Source organism: Amblyomma maculatum, chromosome 6, assembly GCF_055883805.1.
Source record: "Amblyomma maculatum isolate TAMU_Amacu chromosome 6, ASM5588380v1, whole genome shotgun sequence".
NCBI lineage: Eukaryota > Metazoa > Arthropoda > Arachnida > Ixodida > Ixodidae > Amblyomma > Amblyomma maculatum.
Window position 1 is genome coordinate 132,048,712 of NC_139349.1, and position 22,404 is coordinate 132,071,115.

Below are 22,404 nucleotides of genomic sequence, written 5' to 3' on the forward strand. Positions count from 1 at the left end.
ACAAACCTTCGTCTGCGGTAGTACGCGCATGACCTCATACAGAAAGCACCGAAAATCAATTTATTCTTTTAAATCTGTCAAATGACGGCTTCTTCTGCTCTCGTCGCTTTTTACAATCACTGTTTATGTTTGCATGCATCCTGGACGGGCAAGACCAAGAGGGGTAGAAAAATTGCAATTCCGCTCTCTTTCCACAATACACATTTCTCGCGGCGCTGGGTGAGTAAAATTAGGTACAGTCCAGCCCCTTTCTTTACTTTTCTTCTTTTATTCGCTTGCGCGGTACAATTGAGACTGTGAAATGGCACCTCAAAAGAAACGCATTGTACCACGCAACCATGGTTTGAAAGTAGAGCCGTAGAAGTTGCTTCTTCTGGAGCGCACGAGGAGGCATTGCGGTCGACCTCGTGATCTGATACCCTTGGTGCACTTGTCATGCATAAAGTAAAGCGGCGGAAAAGCTGGCGCCAGACAAGGGACCGATAAGAGGGAAATTCAGCGGCGCGTGTGTGTTTGTATGGGCGCCCGCTTGTTCCTTGTCTTACATCCGTCTCTGCGCCAAGTGAATATCCGACCGGCTAAAAAGCTCCCGGCTGAGTTGCCGTTACTGTTCTCTTTGTTCCGCATTTGTTTTTGTTTTTTTTTTTCTTCTTCTTCTTCTTAGCGCTGATCTAAAGCGCAACTTACACCGTTGCGTCTGGGCAGAGCGCTGCTTTCAGCAAAAAAAAAAATATATATATATATATATATTTTTGCAGTTTGCTCAGGTCGTAGTAATTCTCTTCGTACCATTCGCTCGTCCTTTGCACCACCGTAGCTCTTCGCTCCTTTCTTTTTTAACCTTGACCACACAATGTTTATATAAACACACATGGAGAAGCGAAAGCCGGCGCGCTAAATTATTTCCCGTCAGGCACATCCGGACGTATCGAACCGTCGCGTTTAAGCCACGAATGCCATGACTCTGGCCAATTTATGGTCAGCGCTGAGGCTCATTTACTCCATATGGACGGTCATTACGAGTTATTTCCGGCGGAAAGGGAAGTTCATTGAAAGAGAGAAAGTAAACATTTATTTGCTTCACAAAGTCTTGCAGAGCTCTGCCCGTGATTGGGTCCAGGGCTCCTGCAGCCTTTGCTGCCCGGCTAGACCATTCGACAAGCCAAAAGCTTTCTTTTCGCTTCCCGAATTTCATTGAGTTTAATGTAAAGCGATAAAGCATACAGCCAGTCCAATGGCGTCACTGAATCCTAACTATTACACTGTGGTGTGGTTGAACAGGGCACCTCCAGGTGGCAGCGGTTGGCAAAGTGAGAGTAAATGTGGCACATTTATGGCTTCGACCACGATATTTTCTGGGAGAAGGGAAAGAAGGGAGCATGGCATAGGGAACGGAGGATTGATGGAATAAAGAGTTGGCTCTGCAAAGTTATGCCACAGCGCGGCGTTCAAGCGCAAAGGCTTCGATATCCCAACATTGCTCTAGTAGCTTTGTGGGCCTCTAGAACGGATTAAAATGACACAGGAGAGGGGCAGGGTATATTACAAGAGAGTGCGCACCACGTCTTTTTTTTTTATTTTCCAAAAGGGCGTATAGAACCTAAGGCGCGTGTCGTTAATGTCTGGGGATTTTTTTATTTGTACATGCCCGATATGTTGCGTATGTGTCGTTCCAATTGCAATCGAAATTGAGACCCGGTCGTCAGTGGTTCTCTCAGCACATTCCCTTCGTCGGGTGATCACTTCGCGCTCCCGACCGCCGCGGCGTCTCGGGGGTGGTGAGTCGCCGAAGGGACCAGTGACGTTCGCGAACCCGGCCAATCAGAGGAGAGGAGAGGTGAGCAAAGATCAGGACGGCCATGGCACTCTTCCAGCAGCCGCTGCCGTGTTCGCAGCCGTTGAAAGGCAGTGGACGCGGCGAGCTAGTCGCCGCTGATGTGGACGGAAACAGACGGGTCGAGCGAAGAGAAGCGGAGAGGAGAGATGGCGCGACTGGCTCGTTCTTTACTTGTCCTTCTGCTCCTCGGGGAATGGTCCAGCCAAAACGTTCTTGATAAAGTCTGCAGAAGACGCGGCAAGGATTAGGCAGGCCGATATAATTCTGCTTTCAAAGTGGCTTCAGTACAGAGACAGCAAACGAATCGATATATATATAACGTCCGCTAATGCTTTTCTCTCCCCCCCCGCCCCCCTCCCTTTTCTTTTTCTTTACTACCACAGAAAGTGAATTTGTAACGTCGGACTCCGTTGAAATGTTGATGGGTATATGTCTGTGAAATAAAACATAACATTCATGTACAGGGTCGTCCAGTCTTAGCTGAAACACGCGGTCACTCTCTTCAAAGCCCCATTGCGTCTCACACGGTTGCATATGAAACCAAAGTGGTGCAACACAGTGCGACCTGGCGGTGGTGCTTTGCATAGCCTGCCATTCAGCTTCACTGCCCCGCCAGGTCGAGTGATCGTGTTTCACTTGAAGCGGACGACCCTATAAAACTCGAGCCTTGACGACTTTTCTGTCAACGTTTCTGGTCCATGTTTGAACGAAGCGCGCTTTGTTACCAAAAACGAGTTCCTGTGCTGTTTTCATCACCAACTCACTTCTAGTATATCCGCAGATCGCTGACGCAACTTTATAAGTACAGATCAGCCACTAGCTGTCCAATGTAACTGGCTGCACCGCTTCTAGTATATCCGCAGATCGCTGACGCAACTTTATAAGTACAGATAAGCCACTAGCTGTCCAATGTAACTGGCTGCAACGACAAAGTGGCGTCTGAAAGCATTACTGCTGTATAGAAAGGGTGCTCACTTTAAAATCACGCTTCGTTCACTTTCACGTAATAAGCCTTCTGTATCACGCCCGTGTATTAGCTACGAGGTCTTTGCTTTGTCTCTGGAGAAGGTGGTCTACATAGCGAAAACAATAAAATAAGCTACGTTCTCCCACCTAATAACGAAAGACACGTATAGAAGGCGTTTAAAGTAAGAACCGAAGAGACGAAGCGGAGAGCGCGAGGTCTTGCTATATCCTCGCCACTGAAAACGCGTCGTGCGTAGCGATTGCGAATAATTGGCCTGCGAGCCACTTCGACGTCACGACCACGGGCCAAGGTGTTCATTTATCACGACCACAATGATGCCTGTATACCACCCTTCTTCCTATGGGAGGACACCTGCTTACGCCTGTAGCGCGCGCGTGTGCCGGTGTTTAATGTGTGTTGGCGGATGTTATTGTGACCAACTTCCTGCGTGTGTTTGGTTTCCTTGGTTACTCCCTTTGTTCGGTCTGCAGGAGTGAGGCGCATCGCGGCAAGCTTCGTATTGAAGATCTATAATAATTGATCGCACCCTCATCAATCTGAGCGAGAGGCGCGCTGCATATTCAATCAGCCGGGAGCAGCTAGGGCGGAACAGTTCCCTGAGCGCGCCTTTTTATTTTTATTTTTTCGCTCGCAAGTCAATAGAGGCTAACGGAGGTGTCTCGACGTCGGTTCGCTCACGCACGCTGCGGAAATGTGTATGTTAGATGTGAGGCGCCAAGCTGAGGCGAGCTGAGCAAAATTATAAAATATTAGCGAATACAGTAGTTAGTTGTTGTTTTTTTCTCCCGCCGAGTGTAAGAGCCTCACTATCTTTAGATTTTTAGTCCATTTTCTGAGACATGCATATGTTTCATATCCTCCACACGGCGCTTCATCCTCACCTTGTAATGACCTTGAGAAAATGCCCTGTTAGAAGCTCAAAGGCATATTATTTTGAGGAGTTCTCTAAGCAACCCTGTGCATGACATATTGCATTAATATAGCACACATTTAACAAAGCGGAACTCCGCGCGTTCGTTTCTTTTCACCCACAACAAAATATACGTGTGTATATCGAAAGAGTATATAATGACGTACTGCTACGGACGTGGACCACCCCATCTCCGTCTGTTTATTTTCCTTCACAGCCAAAACGTAAATAAATAAGCGAGTATTTAATCAACGCTCTATATTTGCAACAAAATGCCCTGGAGGTACTGTCTTTGCCAAAAGTAACCAGGCAGCATTTTTTTGCTTGTTACTTGTCTTTTAAAGCCATTACATTTTCTCAGATGATCACAACTCGTTAAGAAGTGAGGACCGGCTCTGGTCTTAATTTCTCCCATATTTAAAGCTGCAGATGTAGAACGAATTTACTTCCACAGGGCTGAGAAGCAGATCCTGCTGCCTGGTTACTTTTGGCAAAGATGGTACTCAAGATGAATGCTCTGAATATTATTTCGATCCGGGGACGCATCGAGCATTTTACAGAGCCTGCATGTCGCATAAACAGTGGAAATGAATGCCGACCAATGATGTATCCGCTTGATTCTGCGTTTTTTTTTTTTTTTTTTTTTTGTTCCCCAGCGTGACTACGTTTCAGAAAAGAAATTTCAGCTTGTTAGGAAGCGTATGCTAACGTACGGCGCTGTCCTCAAAACTGTTTGATTCCTTTCTTTTGTTGATAAACGCCCACAAGCGTGAGGTGTCTGATAGATTATGCTCGAATGTTTCCCCTGAATGTTATTTCGAACCGAGACGAGCATTAGCTTGTGGTATTTGTCACAAGCGAATTCCGCATCGTAGTCAACATGTTGTCCCTCACATTACACAACTCCTGCACTGTTAAGAATTCAAGTAGTCGCGGAAGCTAGAGAGAATTATTCTTTGTATATAATGAGACGCGTGTTGTAGAAATGAGCGTGCGGACGTAGTTAGTAGTGTTTAAAAATTGCCTCCCAAGTAATTATATAGAGCACGGGCCCGGTAACCGTGAATGGTTGAAGTTGAAGTTGAAAGTTTATTTTTGCATCAAAAATAAACTCTCATGGTTTATTTTGTTTGTGGCAAACTTAACCAATACATTTAAATGACACCGCGGCTCTTCCCCGAGCTTCCAGAAATACTGTTAGAATAGATTCAAAAGCGGTGCTTACTTTCGTACTTGATGAACCCATCTTCGTCGACGGTGCCTGCGCAAGACTGCATGATCTCGTCCACTTCTGCATCAGTCAACCTCTCACCTGCGGGAAAACAAACACAAACAAGAAACATTTATTACAAAAGAAGAAAGCACGCATACAGGAACGCTGTTACCTTGCAACGACACGCCTCTTTAACACGGTGTCTTACCGAGAAATGCATACGCATGAAGTTGCGGACCAAAAGAATCTTTCTTTCTTTTCTTTTTTTTTTTTTTTTTGAAGAATCGCTCTCCTTTTCTCCCCGCGAATTGAACGAAGTCGCGCTCCGACATGGCTGGATCGATAGGAAGATGCCTTCCTTCGCCCCTCATGTACCAAACCATGCACCCCCATGCCCTGGTCCATGGTTTTTACGTAAGTCTCGCTATCGTCCGCAATGAAGGAAAAGCGCATATATTAGACAACGAAATTCAGTTTCACCGCATGGCGAAAAACTAAACATGTACTGAAAGCAGTACGATGCATGCCGCAGGTTAAATGAACATGTGGCAAGAAAAATAAAGACATGCCCGGTAACAGTGCTGTGAAAGACTATTTCCCAATGGCAAAGCATTTCAGTTCGAATACGGAGCCAATTTGGTTCTTTCCTTTTCTTTCCCGTCCCATTTGCTCCTGTTTTAATAAGTTTCGGTCGGAATTTCCTGCAAGGACACATCGTTCATTATTATGGCGCTTAAAAAAAAAGAAATGTTTGTTCATTAATCGGCAAGTGAATCGCGCAATTGAATGAGTACACAACTTCTGCATATCCGACGGACGAATATGAAACTCGGTAATGCGGAATTATTATTATTATTATTATTATTATTATTATTATTATTATTATTATTATTATTATTATTATTATTATTATTATTATTATTATTATTATTATTATTATTATTATTATTATTATTATTATTATGTTGCGCCTGGAATGGTTGTTTATTTTATGTATATTTATATGTTACTATAATCAATGTCAGTTACTTGTTGTTTTTTCCTATCTATCGTTGTGTTTTTTTCTCTCCTGATGCGCTCAACAATTCTCTCACTGTGTATATAAGACATGCTACTCACTGATTTCTTTCTTTCCGTGACACTTTTCGTCTCAGTTTCATTTCATGTGTTATTTGTTTCTTCTTTTGTGTTCTATCTGTGTGTATAAAACTTGTGTGTGCATTTTCATTTTTTTTTTCATTTTTTTATTTGTGCTGCAGCACGAAGACCACATGGTTGTTCCTGCGCACATTAAATAAAAATTGATTGATTGATTGATTGATTGATTGATTGATTGATTGATTGATTGATTGATTGATTGATTGATTGATTGTCATTAAGCGCAGCTAATCACGTCGCAAAAAAACTGGCTTCTGAATCCGTCGTCAGCAGCATGACAGCGAGAACCATGCTTCCTTTCTGCCAGTGGTACAGTCCTACAATGCAGTCCGAGCTTCCAGTTGTGGCAGCAACAGCTAGCGGTAAATCGGAGAAACTTTATGGAAAAATAAAACGAAAATGACGGCTCAATTAAACTTGCAGGCTCCTCAGTGGTTCTATGGAGTACTGTATTAGCGCTATGTTTTTGAACGCAAAAAAAAAAAAAAAAAAAAAAAAAAAAAAAAGCCATTTGTGCTCTCTGGTCGCTGCCATATTGTTTACTGGACAGTCGTGTTCACCGCGTGCAAGCACTGTGGAAACTGCAGCGAAACCGTTTTCCGACTGTCCAGAGAGGAGGAATTTCGACAACTCCCTCGCCCGATGCAAAGGTCTGTATGCTTGTACCGGTTTCTTCTTTCTCCTTTTTTTTTTTTTTTTTGTGTTATTCGACTGGATAGTGCAACAAAATTTGGGGGGACACTTAAGTTCTTGCTTTTAAGAGCAGAACGCGATAGCTTTAATGACCCCTCGTTCACCGAACTGTCCCAGACGTCCGTGTTAAGAATGACAATGAAAGGTTTCCCGAAGCCGAGAGGGATATTGGGCACCAGGTTGGTCTTTGCCAGTTGCAATAAGGTGGACACCCGTGGCACCATATCCCATGCAATGTATGCACACTTATGCGATAGCGATAAGCGGGCCCTCAGGATTGCCGCGCTGCCATTAACCAGACTGTCCGAGACGCCTGTTTCTGATGATGATGCAGGACGCCAGTCCCACCATGTTGGTCAGCCCCACCCGTGATAGGGTGGCCTCCTTGGCCACCATATCACAGGTGGGACCCGGTTACGCCGACGCCGCTCAATCCATGAACGGGCACCTAAGCGTTGCTCTCTAAAAGCCCATTGCTCAAAGCTTTAAAGGGGCTTGAAATAAGACCGAGGCTATAGGGAAATAAATATTCATAGCGATTGAGTCGTCCATCATTCTCCCGCAAGAATGTTCTGCAAGATGCATTGGAGGCTGAAACTGGCCCTTTTTCGTTTTCTGACTCTACTCACACGCCAGAACGAGCCGGAAAAAAGAAACAACGATTGCGGGCCAGCACTACTAGCAGCCCTGAATGATTCACCCGGGCCGGTTGTTTACTTTCTTTTCTGGTCGCGCGCTCCCCCGCCCCACTGTATGACGCGCGGCCATCTCCAGCCGGTGATGCTCTGGCTACAACTCGCCGTACCCCTCCTTGGCCATCTCTCCTTCGTCCGTTTCTTCCACGAGTATCGGTTCTTGGTAAGCCAATGGCAGCACCCCGCGAGTGACGTCATTTGGCAGGATTCGCGTCGGAGCTCGCCACTAGCGCTTCGAATCAATCGACCTTGCCGGCACTTGACGGTCGCCGAGATGGGCAAAATTGGAAATTTTTTAAATGATTTGTAAGTTATCGGCTCGCTTTAAAAACTTGTACGTGGCATGAACATTTATTGGCCATTCCTCTAGAGAATACGCGAACTTTTTGTAGTCATTTTCAAAACTTTTCATGTACCCTTTGAGCGTGCTAGGCCAACGCGTTTCAAAGATTTTGCAGAATGCAAGTGCAATTACGGCAATTCACGTGGAAGAACTCAGTATTCATATTCAGCTAGCCATTCTATATCTTTCGCAGCAGGGCATTAGGTGCCAAACAATGTTCGGACGTTCCCTAATGCGTTTCCCGTCGGATTTTAGGGAAGTGAGGAGACGCACCCAGGGAGAGCAGCACGTGTGCCAGCTCGGCCTCGAGCATCTGTCCGTTCTCGGCCTTGTCGTAGACCTTGAGGCCCTCGAGGAAGTCGGCGTGTGTGCCCATGTCCTTGTCCTTCTTGATCTGGCTGTAGATGGGCAGGAACTCCTCCAGCGTGATCTTCTTCTCGCCTGCACGAGGGAAGAAGCGCACCATAATTATGTAGGCCTTCAGTCAAGACACGTGGGCACAACTCTCTAGGCGATGCTACTTTCAACGTGATTCTTGAGACGCCGAGCTGCTAATCACTATTCTTATACTTGAGCGTTTAGGGTAGGGTGGGGTGGAACAGGGGAGAGTATTTTCGGGGTGCCTTTCTTGAACTCGTTTTGGTTGAGAAAAGGGTTGGGTGGGGCAATACTGTTTTTCGATGAAAACTGTTCCACTTAAAAGGACATGTTTTAAATCAGCCCCTTAATCACGATGAACCGATGATTAGACATTTTTGTTTTCTGTACTTTTCAGAAGAACACACTGCTACTTCGGTAATCCCTGGCTACACTGATTTCGTACAGCCATTAAAATTTCCCAGAAGCGAGTCTTAAGCTCTCTTATCACATTTATACTCCTGGAAGACATCGCAGCTCGCTTATCCGATACATCTGACTGCAAAAATGATAGGTAAAACTTGAGGCTGGAGTAGCTGATGCCTGATTTTCTTTTAACAAATAAAACGTTACAAAGGACGAACTCAAAGGCTTTGTCTCGTGTGATTCGCTTGTATTCATCTTTTGTGGCGCTTTACTCGCAAAAAAAAAAGAAAAAAAAAAAACAGCGGTCACATCGTCTCATAACACGATCATGCATCTCCTCTCGCCAGGCGCTGGCGGTCAGTGATCTTACGCTTCCTAGTCAAAGCTGGTGCGCGACTGAATAAGTGCGCATATTACCCTTCTTGGCGCAGCCTCCGTTCTTCTCGACTGTGGCGTTCGTGGGGCGCAGGTCGAGGGACCTCAGCAGGGATCCCAGATCGGCGCAGTCCACCTTGCCCTCGGCACACATGTCGTAGATCTCGAAGTGCTCACGAGCCTCTGCACATGCATTTTTTTTTCTTTTTTATTAGTGAGAAATGACTCGTACGCTCGACAGAGGCGAGTAAAAATATCGCTTGTGCCTCGGTGGTTGACATTGCAACAATGACGCCAGCCGTTGACGAGCCACCGAAGAGGTGGGTGGGACGATAGCATGCACAACACAAACCCCTTCGGCAGGAACCCTCACCCGACTCTGGCGCGCCAATTGCCCTCTTTCGTGTGAAAATTCTGGCACAATAGTTATTTGTGCAGTGTTCAGGGTGGTGCCACACCGATTCGCTTCCCAATTAGCATCCATCTGCTAGTCACATTGGAAGCTAGTTCGCGATAGAGATTCGAACCGGCGACGTATGTAAATCCAATTGTATTACTTGCAATAAAGACGTCTAACACTTTGCCAAACTCTGTGTCAGTCTCTCAAGGCTTTCGCGCGTCCTAATCAGTTTACGCGGAGTTAAAACACGGTTCTTTTTTCTTTTGTCTCAAAATCGTGAAGCCATTGAGCTCGCAGCAGTAAACGGTTAGGAAGAGATGTGAAGTTACGATAAGTGCTGTCACATGGACCGGCCGAGGCTTTCTCTGGTGGGAACTAGAACTGGAGATCGATAGGAGCATGCACGAGAAATTGTCTATGAGCGCACATAAAATTCCAGTATAAAAATAAATATCTCAAGAGATCTCCCATCGGGACGGGACGCTCGTAGTTTTTTGCTGCTAACGATTCTTCTGTAGTCATAAACGTTGCCAGTTGACTTTGTATGGGCCGTCTTAACTACATTCGATGCGAGCGAAAAACAACTTTGAACGAAATGCTTTGGTGCATAGGAATATTAGACCACTACGTTCAGTATTTTCATAACAGTGTCTTACAATATTTCCAGTTGCCTCATAATAAAACTCCATGTCAAAGGAGATGGCTAGACTTGCTACAAAAACGTGCTAATAATGATGACGACCATGAGATCTCTAGCAGGCTGAATTAAGCTATAGAGCCTTCATACAAAAAAGATGTTCGCAAAGTCTGAACAGCCAAGCAGTTTCTCTGCTAGAAGATATGTCAAGTCTGTCTATACACACTACATATGCATTGTAAAGCCATACTTAAACAGCGGTAAAAAACAAACAAACAAATGTTTCGTTAATCACGTCCATTTGAACATGTGTTGACTGTGTCCTGCTCTGTAATCGGACGTATCGACCATGTGACGTGTTTTCAAGAATGAATGAATGAATGAATAAAAGACACTGCTATTAGCGTATCGTACTGCTATGTCACTGCAGAAACTGCATCAGCGCTCTTGCTTGCTGTCAGACCGCGCCGATTACCTTGCGGTGTTAGTGTACCATATGCGTGAATCCAAAGTGAACCGTCACTGAAAGTACAAGAAGCGCTGGAAGTTTTATTGCGTAAATCGTGACGAGAAACCATTTGTCGTTCGTTTAAAAAACGCAGTGGTAATTAATTAATAAAGCATAATAAAAATCCCGTCAGCAATGGGGAATAACACCGAGCGTAGCTTGCCTCCCCCATCCCCATTTAATTTCGTGGCTATACAATAACACAGTCTGTCCTGACATGAGAAATCCTCAGCGTCAATGCTGAACCAGTGCGTTTTCGTTCGTTTGTTTGTTTCTCTTTGGGGAGGGAGGGGGGGGGGAGAGTAGATGAAGCGAATTATTGGCATTTACCTACTTCATTCACTAAAACGATCACTCAGCTGCTCCATCTGTCCGGCATTCAAGTGCTGCATACAACTGGATGACACATGCAACAGGCCCCCCGGGTTCAAACTGTCTAAAGTGAATCACCCACCAGCCCATAGTATGGTGTCCATCAAAGGTCCTTTCATATAAGCATCCCCAGTAACCGAAGAACCAATGAAGTTAATTTCATCTGCGACGCCAGTTCGTAAAGCACCCCAGTGCGACTGTGGAGTTCAAGAGTGGACGCTTTTTTTTTTTTTTTTTTTTGCCCGCGTTTTCCCTAAACCTGTGCTTCTTCGATGACTCAGAAGCGGTGTCAGCTTTCTGAGCACTTATCAACCTTTCTTGGGGGAAGATGGCCGGGCTTCCAGTAAAGCAGACTTTTCTACGATCTGAATGCAAGCTCTATGTGGAGCTTTGCCAGCTCACTGACACGTTCATCGGGAGTAGTGTAGGCGCTGCCAATGAAAACATTTACGTGTGAGCCAGGGTTCCTAGCTAAAGACAAGAACCCGAGTGGGCAAGATCCGCGTAACAGGGAGTGCGAGGCGCTGCTGCATTTCGAGGCAGTAATCTGCATTGTCTATCTTGGGCTCGAACCTAAAGGCGGTGGAGCGGCGGGGGGAACTGAAAACAGAAAACTGCATGTGCAGTCTCTTTGGAGCTGACCGCAACTTGATGAGCGCGGAAAAATATAGAGAAAGGGGACAGAGCGGAGGAGGGGGAAATGTTTTAACACCGCTAGAGTGCCATCGCTGCCCTCGGCCATCTATACAGAGCGTACGTGACCACACGCGAAAAAGACACTCCACAAAATTCATACTAGTAGTAAGTAAGAAGGAGTAATTTCTTGATTCCTTGCACCTGCAGTTAAGGCGGCACCTGCGGCTCAAGATTCAGCGACACTTATTCAACAACAAACGTGTAAAAGCGAAAGAAGCGCAAGAAAGAGAGTGCGGTCGCGACAGCGAGGAGGCGCGAAGGCAGCGTTGCTGAACCAGCGGCCCAGGCAGGCCACGGGCCGTGCAGCCTTAAATGGCCCTCGCCGCCGAGGCGGCGCTCATCGCAGCGGAGTCGGCCCCAGCGTCGGCGGCAGCCGCGACGTCGGAGCCTGGCGCGCCTCCCGAAATAGGAACCGGGCTCCCGTTGCCTGCTTTGCCGGCGCCCAGGCCCGGCGCCAAATTTAGGGGGCCCTGCCCCGTCCGACAAAAGGCCGAGCCCTCCTCCGGAGCTGCGGGCAAAAGCCATCTTGGGCGCCGTACGCGCCGACAGCGGAATCTGTCCGGTCACGCCTTCCCGTTGGGGAATGCGGCGTGGCGTGACGCGTTTTACGTTCAGTTCACTTACGAGACGAGCGCGGACGCAGAATTTTCATTCTTTTTTATATTGTTGCAGCCTGCTTAGTTTCAGAGGATTATAAAATAGGATCGAGGAGTTAGACAGAACACACAGAAAGACTGTCCCGTTCGTCTTTCTGTGTGTTCTGTCTAACATTTAGCGCTGTCTTTTTCCTTTGGTTAAACACAATGTCGCACCAACTAGCCCAGGAAAAGATACTGTTGAGACAATTAAGCTTGTGCATCGTATAATTCTTCCATGTGTACCATCGCTTCTTCCGAAAGAACATTCCATTATGTTCTGTAGTCTTCTGATTCGTTTTAACGAAGTACCGCTTATATCGAATAGTTTGCCATCGCGCTTATTTCATTCTGTTGAGGGTAGGCAGAACTATTCTGACGACACGTACCGCCAGTTTAGTCCCGGCATCCCGCAGCATTCCCCTTCCTTTCACAACAATCTTCCTTTTTTTTTTTTTTTTTTTACTTTGGTTGTGAGAGCTGGCATCACCGCAGCCTCGTAACGCGTGACTGTTGTCTCACCCCAGAACTCTCTTGTTGCATTTTTTGTGCCGTGACGAGCGACCATTACCTTTAGCTGGGATAGCACATCGGTATCTAGGGGGCCATAAAATCGCTACTCTGATGGATGCTGATTCGGTAGTAACGTTTTCTGTTCAGAAAAGGCATGACATGTTTTTTTTTTTTTTCAGAGCAGCGCCTCTCGGCGACTGTAACAAACAATTCTGCTCAAAAGCAGGGGCTGACCAATAACTCGCCAGAAGCAAAGTGAATCAGCACCTCGCATGCAACTTTTGAAATGGAGTTTGATGCTTTCGTGGCAGTTTTCATCGAGTTGTTAGCATAGAACATATGAGACGTTGAAGTGCTCGCATAGCATTGGTCCCGCACTCTTTCAACGTTTACCTTGAAGCCCACATCATCGTGTGGTATAGTTAGAGAATGCAAGTGCAGTTACATACAACATCCTGCTTGGGAATACGAAAATACTGGTTATAACTAGCACATCATACATCAAAACCTCATAAAACATCAAGATGCGAAAGAGCGCAAGGACTCTCTAGACACATTCTACCGATAAAAATGATGCTGATGGAGTTAGTCTTATAAACCATTCCTGCCATAAGAGCGGGCGCGTTCGCGTTAAGCTATATAGAGTACTTTAGCTGGCGCTTTCTCCCTGAATTCGATGCTTTAGTCATTACAGTAAACGCGGGTTTTACGCGTTTTATTCGCAAGTTTAATTCAACAAGAGCAACGGCTTTTTTTTTTTTTTTCATTCCTCACTGCTGTGCCAAACCCACCAAAATTTGAATCGGACATCCCATTAAGCACAATAATCTTACTGCTTTGATTTCTATACTTACCACTTTAGGCTTCTTCCGTCAAGCGCCTTATAAAAATATCGCAAGGTTTAGTTCAGAAAAATCTTTGTGTGCTTGTCTGAGGACCGTGTGCGTGCATGCAACGAATGCCCGAGTTCTTAAGGAAAGATAAGACGCGTCTAAGGAATCGGAATCTTCCCAATCGGCCTGTGATGATACTAATTATTTAGATTTATCAATCCCCCTCCACTAGAAAATAACAATAAAATTTATCATGCCCCTCCACGTGTATGGGCAGTAGACTAATTCCTTTCCTGAACTTGTGCGTCCAATGCACTCGGCGTTCTTTTAATACAGGGGAGATACATTTTAGCATTTCTTGATCAACGCAGCTCGGAACAGCGCATGAAACGTATAAGAACTAAATTCTAGGACTACTCACATATTCTCATGGTAGATATTCATATCGCTAGATACAAACTGCGGCACCGAATTTCCCAGACAATGAGCCTGAAGGCAGGGTTCATACACAGCGTAAATCGAGGCGTGCCGGTGAAACAGGTAGTTTTCGCGTTAGCTGTAGCGTGTGAATGCAGGTGACCTGTTGTTTAGCTACATTATTTCGTTTAGCTTTTTACAAGTAAGTAACCAGATACAAAACTTCCATATCGTTCATCGGAAATTGCCTTATTGATCGGAACACATGGCAGGGAGTAAGAATTATATATAATACGGCCTACAAATAACATACACTCGTTAGCTTAATTAAATACCTGAAATAAAGCAAGAAACAAACTTTTGTCTTTCATTCCAAATTAGTATTTTCTAGTACACTACAGGTCATTACTGTGCCATCAAGCTACAAGATCTACCAAATTCTGGAAACGTGAACTATACTGAAAACATGGTATACATGATACTCCGCTATCGAAAGGTACGCACAAAACTCAAATTCAGGTTCAGCACCCTTATTCCGTGCTCTTGGTTTATTTGTGGTGTCGTAACCTGAAAAATCTTAGCCAGCGAGGCTGCGCTCCGGTGAACTGTGACCCCCAACATGGCGGCAAGGACGTCTGACTCAACGACCGTACATGTTTCTAAGAGGCAACCAACTCTGTTTTCCAGACTCCTGTTAAAATATTTTACCGTCAATAAAATAGGTCATTAATTACAACGTTGTTGTGAAGGATCAAGCATCAGTGGAATGGGACCGCCTTTTACAGCGCCTACAGCACCCATCTGACCAAGTAAGGGTGATTAAAATCCTTGTCGACTCGTCGTTTACGCTTGAGCATTTCCAGCGAGCTGAAAGACGCCTCTGCTTGCTACATATTTTTTTTTCTTTTTTTTTTGCAACCATAAGTACGAAAACAACAGCGAGGAAATAAGTTTGAGTCGGCCGTCCAAGCATTCCTTTGTACATGACTCGACGGACGATTATGTAACATGGCACCGATTGGGAGCGCGCTGCATGCAGTTGTTATAAAAAATAGAGGAACCATTCGTGAAACAAATATCAAATATTTAACAATAATAAATAATCCTGAACTGTTCGGAGGTGGAAACATCCAGCCATCTTTTTCATCTAGAATCGTCTGCACTCTGTCTACGCTTATTGCCAGTGCTGTGAGTAGAATCCGACGACTTCGAGAAAGCTGGTCCTTAATTCTGCTTTCGTCCAGATTTAAAAGTCACAATTTCTAATTTGTCAAACGTAAAGCTGTTGACACTGGTGGTCAATGCAGCAAAGAGCATGCGAAGTGTTATGTTTAAGTGCGCTCACAGCCGTTCGGTGGAGGCATCCGTGAATTGTTTTTATTTTGCAGCGGAAAACAACTTTCAAAATTCGGTGAAGTTTAGATATCAAAATTGAAATAGTTAAACAGTTTTATTAATGAACAGTCGTAATGTTTCGAGAAAGGTAAAATATATATATATCTATGAAGAGTCCCGGGTATCGAGTAACCGAAACCAATCTATATTTAGGTTGTCTTCTTGAGGGGCAGTCGAGAAGCGCGCTCTGAGCATTCTTTAAAAGGAGTATAATATGCTTGAAATTGTGCTCATTCAAGGGCAGGTGTAAAAACCCTGCGTCCTCCTCTGTAAATTTTCGCAAAACTTTCCTTTACTTCTCTCAAAAGCCAGTCGCTTTTCCGATGGTTGCAGCGCTTATCCTTGCACTCCAAGCTAAACGATATAAATTACCTGCGCCAAAATTAACTTTCTGGTTTAGTCGTTTATAAATTTTACACGTAATTTTCCTGTCACGCTGAAATTGCCTTTGAAACGGAGAACATGCATAAAATGTGGCTACTCACGTTCGACTTCATTGGGCTTGAGGTCCGCCTGAAATCGGAGGAAAAAAAATGCCGAGAAGTTAGGCTCGTTGCCGCCAGCAGCGGAGTGTCGAAGTATCCAAATCTCGGGGCAGAAATGCAGGGACGCACCATTTTGTTCTTCTGGGTGTTCCTACGAGAAGATGCTCCTCGTCCTGGTCCGGATCGCGAAGTGATGTGGAAGAGCAAACTTTAGAGTTGCTTATATGGCCCGCCGCGCGGCGGCGCCACCAGAGCGGTTATTTTTGCTCTCTTCTGTTTCCATCGCTCGCTCCTCCCGCTCACTAGCCCTAACGGCAAATAAGTTGCCGAAAAAAAGTTTGTCGTCGCTTGATGAGTGAACGCCTGCTCAAAATGAGTTGATGCCGGCCCCGACCGGAAGTTTAATAAAGCAATTGAGAAGACGGGTGCGCCTCGCGCGATGCCTGCCGCTCTGTTGACGCCGTCTTAGCATCGGACGTGTATCGCTTGCTGCGATTTGTCATTTCCTGCGGCCCGTTGCTTGCGCCCATTTGTGGACATGGCACGACAATTCGGTGAGCCTGTGCGCCTTCGCTCATTCTACGTTATAGTTATGAACGAACCATGCTGCTTCCAACATGTTTGTAAGTACAGCCGGTGACAGTAAATTTATTTCTTGCAGAATATAGCAATGAAAATTTGTTGCAGTGATCGGTACGCGCTTGGGCGCCCGTTCATTTCCTCGGCGCTCGGGTCGTGTATGAAACTCCACCCGGCTTTCGATCGGATTTGTTGAACGGGTTATCCGATATTGAAACCGTTGTCCTAGAACTCATGCGGATCATATCTAGGTAAAGTGTGCAGCCGTTTGGGTGTCTGCCAGACCTAAATATAGCCAGCAGACTGCGGGCAAGAGTCAAAAGCCCTGCTAGGCAGAAAGATCACCTATCGTTTTCCATTCCTTGGATGTTTTCGCCGCCGACTCGTCCGACAAGAATACACTGCTTGCCGACACAGCTGGGGCCTTCGAATTGTCGGCCGAAAGAAGTTTTCAAAAATAGACGTCGATCGTTTAGGAGAAACTGGTTCTGCAGGAGCAGTGGCATAACAGACTTCATTAGTCTGCTTTTTGAATGGTCGTGCCCACACACTTAACGAAGTGTAGGTCTGAATCGCACTTTGCTCTCCCTTTTTGCAGCGGAGAACATGAAGCAGAAGCATCACATGAATGAAATACCGCAAGTGTGGAAGTCTTACCGTACGTATGCAGTCATCGGCGCTTCAAGTGCATTTGAATCGTCACCTTATCATTGCGCTCTAAAATGAGCTTACATATATATATATATATATTTTTTGCAGTATACCAATTACAGCAAAAAGCACCGACACCAAAGAGGATAGTCTGCAATAAAGAGGTATGCCAGAGTTGTGAAAAAATTAGTCTGAATGTGTGTAGCTAGCTGTTATTTACTGTCTCAAATATTTTTTGGCAGTACGGTTGCACAGTTAAAAGCGGTCATTACCGTAATTTAAAGGTATAATAAATAGCTAAATGCTGCTTTCGTCATTGGAAAGGAGAAGAAGAGGAAGCAAATTGAAATTCTGAACGAATTAGGTTTTTTGTCAACTGCACATAGTGGTCTGAAATGTTGCTGTAACCTTAACAATAAATAGCATGCACACATGTATAAACTCATCATAATGTAATTTATACAGTGTATGGTCTGTGAAATGAAGTGGACACAGGATATTAGAATAAATCACTCTTTAAGGATGACTGGGCACCATGACTTGACACCATGAGTGTAATATAGGTGGTGAAACTGCAGGGTTATTTGTGTTTATGGTGTGCTGAGTATTATTTTGAAATGCCGTTTCTTTTTTAACGTGTTTATTTTGGAAATGCCATACAAAATACAATGCAGTGGTTTCTTACCTTTGTGCATTTTGTTCCTTATTCAACAGGTGCCTAATCGTCCGGCTCATTATGGGAGGGAGTACGTATCTTTTATCTTACATTCACATTGCTATTCATTCATTTTAGCTTATTTTCTATAGCTTGATTGCATACAGGTCATTATTAAGGTATGAAGCTGCTGCATAAGCTTCACCAGTTCCTTTTTTTATTCATTTGTGATTGCTACTTCATGTAAGGTTTCGCTTTTTGTGAAAGTATTGTATTTGCATTGCTTTTTATCTCATTTATGGAGAGTGCCAAAATGACAGTTAAGTAAAAATAACGGCTTGCTTTTGGCCACATAGGTTTCATGGCATTATTTCTCGGGAGGAAGCTGAACGCTTGCTACAAGAAGGGGACGGCTGCTATCTGGTGAGAGAAAGCCAGCGAGCTCCTGGGCAATACACCCTGAGTTTAAGGTGAGCTTCTTTTTTCTTCCCTAAGTTACCCAGTCTTCCACGTGCTCATGTCCCAACTGCATGTTTTTCGAATCGGTGGATGGCCCACATAGTTCTTACCTAGGTGCATGCTCATGCATAATGGCATAATGCAGTGCTGCAGTGCTTGTGTTGTAATAACTAGGAGTTAGTTGAAGTATTTGGTTGTTGCACTGAGGAGCATGTAAGCTGAGCTGCCTAAGCCTTAGGGTTAAAGGCCCTGTTCATCAGAAAATCTGGTGTCGGCGCCGCCACTGGCATTGGCATTGTGACCAAAAAATCATAAGCATGGCACTGGCATCAGATGGTAGCTAGCAGCTGACATGGCCGTGCACTGAGTGAACGTAGGGTTGCCTGACGTTGCGTTTGGCAGGAGGTGCCAACTCGGGCCTCTACTTTCATACGGGAGGATGACACCAGAATCAGCCTGCCAGGACCCTTGTATTCACGATACCCCTAGGCCACGCAGGCACGTTCGTACAGCTCGGTTATAGCAGGGCTTTATATGTGGGCTGGTAGCCTATGCTATCACGCCATACCTTTAAAGATCGATGGAGCTTGAAATGCTCCCCATAATAATTTTTTTTTCCGTATTGTATAGTGGACAATACACCTAAGGGCAAAAGCAATGAAACATTGTCATGGTGGCTCAGTCGTTACTTAGCTCGATTGCTAATCATAAGAGTACGGGTTCGAACTTAGCTGTGGCTGCCTCTTGTACTGTGTGATGTCGGTGGACGTTTGAAAACCCCAAGTGGTCAAAATTTTCCGAGCCCTCTACCTTCACATCCTCATAGCTCAAGTCACTTTGGGATATTTAAACTCATAAACAAAACTACACCAAACAAAACGATTGAATTACAAGGAAGCCTCATTATGTAAGGAAGATTCTTTGCTGTGTGATCATAGCTGCTCTCCGAGCACATTAAAAAGAAAAGAGTTCTGCATTGCAGGTCTCATCAGAATAGGCTTTATTTAATCTGTAGTTCAACCTTTATTGCATGGGATACTGCAGGTAGTAACAGGCATTGCAATTCTGTGGTTTACAGTAAAGAGTGCAGATCTACGGTAGGTGCGTTAACTCATTTGTTTAGCAGGACATTTCTTTTAGAAAAATTATGTTAACCATTGTGTTTCATCACAGAAAGGTTTTTGCAGGGCTGACCTCAACAATAATGGCTCACAGGTCTGCCCGTTTAGATTTCGCGCCGGCGTTTAGACTTCGCTGACATTTCGCAGGAAGGGAAATTGGGGAGGGAAAGATTGAAAGGAATGGTGAGGAAAATAAAATAAATGAAGGGAGAGATAAAATACAACAGCTTGTGCAAAGCATTGGGACTACTCTTTATGGTTTTGGCGTGCTGAATTCAGTGATTTTTTTACGACAGCACTTGCATGCTACTGCAGGAAAGCCTTAAACTTCCACATTTCACTCCATTTTGGCAAAATTGTACATTAGTTTTCAAAACAGAAAGTGCCTTCTCTAGCACTCCATAATCTCCAGCACTGCTATATTGTAGCTTTGAAAGGGACATAGCATTTCATGGACAGATGGCGACCAGTGGTCCCATACAAGATAATGAGAGTGTCATAGCCACATTAATACGATTGTTAATAGCTGTAGTGCATTGTATCTTTGTACAGTTTACTAACAAGTGGCCAAGCTTTATAATCATTCTTTTAATAGCATTGGAAAATTAGCGTGCAAACTTTGTTTTATTTGAACTATTTATTTGGCTTATACTTGTACAGGTAGCTGTTCCAAAAGCCCCATTTGCTGCTTTACAAACTTTTACATTATACTGCAGGGTGATTGCCGTTTGTTCAAACAAAGCCACTTTGGTTTACAGGCTGAGGTTTTGCAGCTCACAAGACCATAACAGAAACCAGTGGAGATGCCTGTTCGGTAGGCCTCAGGAATGAATGACTATGCCAACTAATGGCAGTGGAACACTATAGGCACCTGAAGCACCTCCTACTCTTCTTTCATTCTCTTCCAGCTAAATGTCCAACGTGGTCATTGTCTTCCAGCCTTCTCCAAAAAGTGTACTGCCCTTCTAGCTTCTTCTCGTCCACTTTTTTCTTTTGTGTTTTTCTTCTGGCTCATGACAGGTGGCCACAGGTGGCTCAAGACAGGGTTGATTGGACAAAGACGTCTTTGCTCTGTGGTGAACTTGGCATGTGATGATTATGACCTTGAAGGGTCAGGGAGAGTGCTGCAGAAGCAATGGGCTCTCAAACCGTAATAAGAATCTCTTTTCATCCGCATAATAAGAGTGTCCTCACTGCTTACCAACACTGCCATGAGGTGAAGGGTGGCTGATCCTGTCCCTGATGGGGCTGGGACAGGTAGGTCACCGCCGCTTGCGGTGGGGGCTAGCCTGCCACCGTATTTTATCTGTTGTAGGCCGTCACTGCACCTCCATCGCTTCGGTGGTGGACGACGGCTGTTGCGGCGCGCATCTTTCTCTCCCTCCTCTTTTTCTTTCTTTCTTTATTTTCTTTTCAGTCCGCACGACGCAGCGGAGGTGGCTCAGCTACAGAGCCAGTAGCAGGCCCGTGCATTTTCTTTTCCTTCTTCCTACAGCCACAACAACAACAACACTGCCATAGCACGTCACATGTGTTGAACACTTTTTCATTTTGATTTTGTCTTTATGACACTGGTTTAAGGTGAAATTTAACTAATTTTAGCATTTGGGACACACTTATTAAGTTCTAGTGCCTATGTTAGGGCTTATCTTCAGTGAGCCCAATGTTTTCAGGAAAATCTCCTAAGGTGAAGTAGATTTGAAATATGGGAATAATTACTCGTTATCATTCACCTAAGTGGAACCATTTAGCTAGAGAGGAACTTTCACAAAAATGCTTTGATTAGAGGAAGTTGTCACAGTTCAGGGAGTGAACCCAGGGTGTGCTCAGAGCAATCGCATTGTGAACTAACCTCACCATGACATGTAGTAGTTGGCAGGGCAAGACATAATGGATCAACTTGGAGCGGCAACAGCGTTAATCCACCACCATATAGCCCCGCTTGGGTGAACAGTAATAACTAATTACTCCCTAATTTCTACTTTGGCCTGGAATACCTTCGTGAGCGCATTAACCGACATTATTCCTCAGCAGCATAGCCAGAAATACTTTTTTAGGGTCGTTATAAGCTGCATCCAAAAAACAAAACAAAAATCCGGTGAAGTGAGGTTGTAAAGACGGTGCAGCAGCATTCATAAAATTTCAGGGCTTTTTAAGGTTATTGTATTTTTGCCCCATCCCTTATGTAACACCCCTAACAGAGTTTTTAAGGGTTCCTGAGCGCATTAACTGACATTAATCCTCAGCTGCGTAGCCAAAAATATTTTTCGTCGGGGTTGTTATATGCTGCAGCAAAAAAAAAAAAGAAAAAAAGTGAAAAGAGGTCGTAAGGAGAGTGCATGCAGCGCTCATAAAATTTCAGGGCTGTTTAAAAAGAAAGGTTACTGTATTTTTGCCCCATCCCTTATGTAACACCCCTAACAATGGTTTCTAAGGGTTCTTTAAGGTAATAAAATGAATTGGATGATGAAACACAATGCCCCCCTAGCTCCTGGCTACGCCCCTGTTGTTCCCACTTCGAGATATCAGCCAATATGGCTCTTCCTTCTCATCTGCTAGTCATCCAGGCACCAGATTACTAACTGCTTTCAATATGAAACCAGTCTCAAAATGCTCGCAATGGTCTGCTTCTATTGGTCGGCACTGACTGGCAGACACGATACCAATAGGGGGGGGGGGGGGCATTGTGGGTGTTTTGAGACCGTTTTTGCGCTGAGAGCAGTAGACGGCCTTGCCTCTAGTGAGAGGAATTGGTGGCCTGACTGCACGATCAAGCTGCGGTCCCAGGTTTCTTCTCTGAACCAGGACAACAATCAATTACTTTAGTCATAAAGCCTCTGCAAAAGCTGTGTAGCATTCTGTTCTAATAGTGAACCTGCACTAAGCTTATTGGAGGGAGCAGTGAAGAAAGAATTGATAGTGCATAGAATTGAACACCTAAAAAATTAACTGCAGCACCACAATGCGTTATGGCTACTATCTGGCAAGAAAAGATGCAAAGATAGGCTAATTCCTGAAGGGGTTGGAGATGCCCTTGATCATTTTGAAATTTC

General features: G+C 44.8%; 2 protein-coding genes across 4 annotated transcripts in view; one reads left to right on the top strand and one right to left on the bottom strand.

Moving 5' to 3' along the window:
- Positions 1-1,538: 1,538 nt before the first annotated feature.
- Mlc1 (Myosin light chain alkali) lies at positions 1,539-16,151 on the bottom strand. Its single transcript, XM_084607395.1, has 6 exons — positions 16,016-16,151; positions 15,887-15,914; positions 9,038-9,178; positions 8,111-8,278; positions 4,961-5,047; positions 1,539-2,060 (listed from the first exon to the last, which is right to left on the bottom strand). The coding sequence occupies exons 1-6, from the start codon at positions 16,016-16,018 to the stop codon at positions 2,005-2,007; spliced, it is 483 nt and encodes a 160-aa protein (XP_084463521.1). The 5' UTR covers positions 16,019-16,151; the 3' UTR covers positions 1,539-2,004.
- A 34-nt stretch (positions 16,152-16,185) lies between these two features.
- Positions 16,186-22,404, top strand: part of LOC146186772 (N-chimaerin-like) — a 63,806-nt gene continuing 57,587 nt past the window's right edge. The window contains exons 1-5 of one of the 3 annotated variants that reach the window (XM_084607394.1): positions 16,186-16,509; positions 17,064-17,123; positions 17,225-17,280; positions 17,831-17,862; positions 18,128-18,241. In XM_084607394.1, the coding sequence (XP_084463520.1) occupies positions 16,425-16,509; positions 17,064-17,123; positions 17,225-17,280; positions 17,831-17,862; positions 18,128-18,241 (347 nt within the window). In that variant the 5' untranslated portion in view covers positions 16,186-16,424. The remainder of the gene's footprint in view (positions 16,510-17,063; positions 17,124-17,224; positions 17,281-17,830; positions 17,863-18,127; positions 18,242-22,404) is intronic. The other 2 variants (XM_084607391.1, XM_084607393.1) reach the window with 2 other exon arrangements.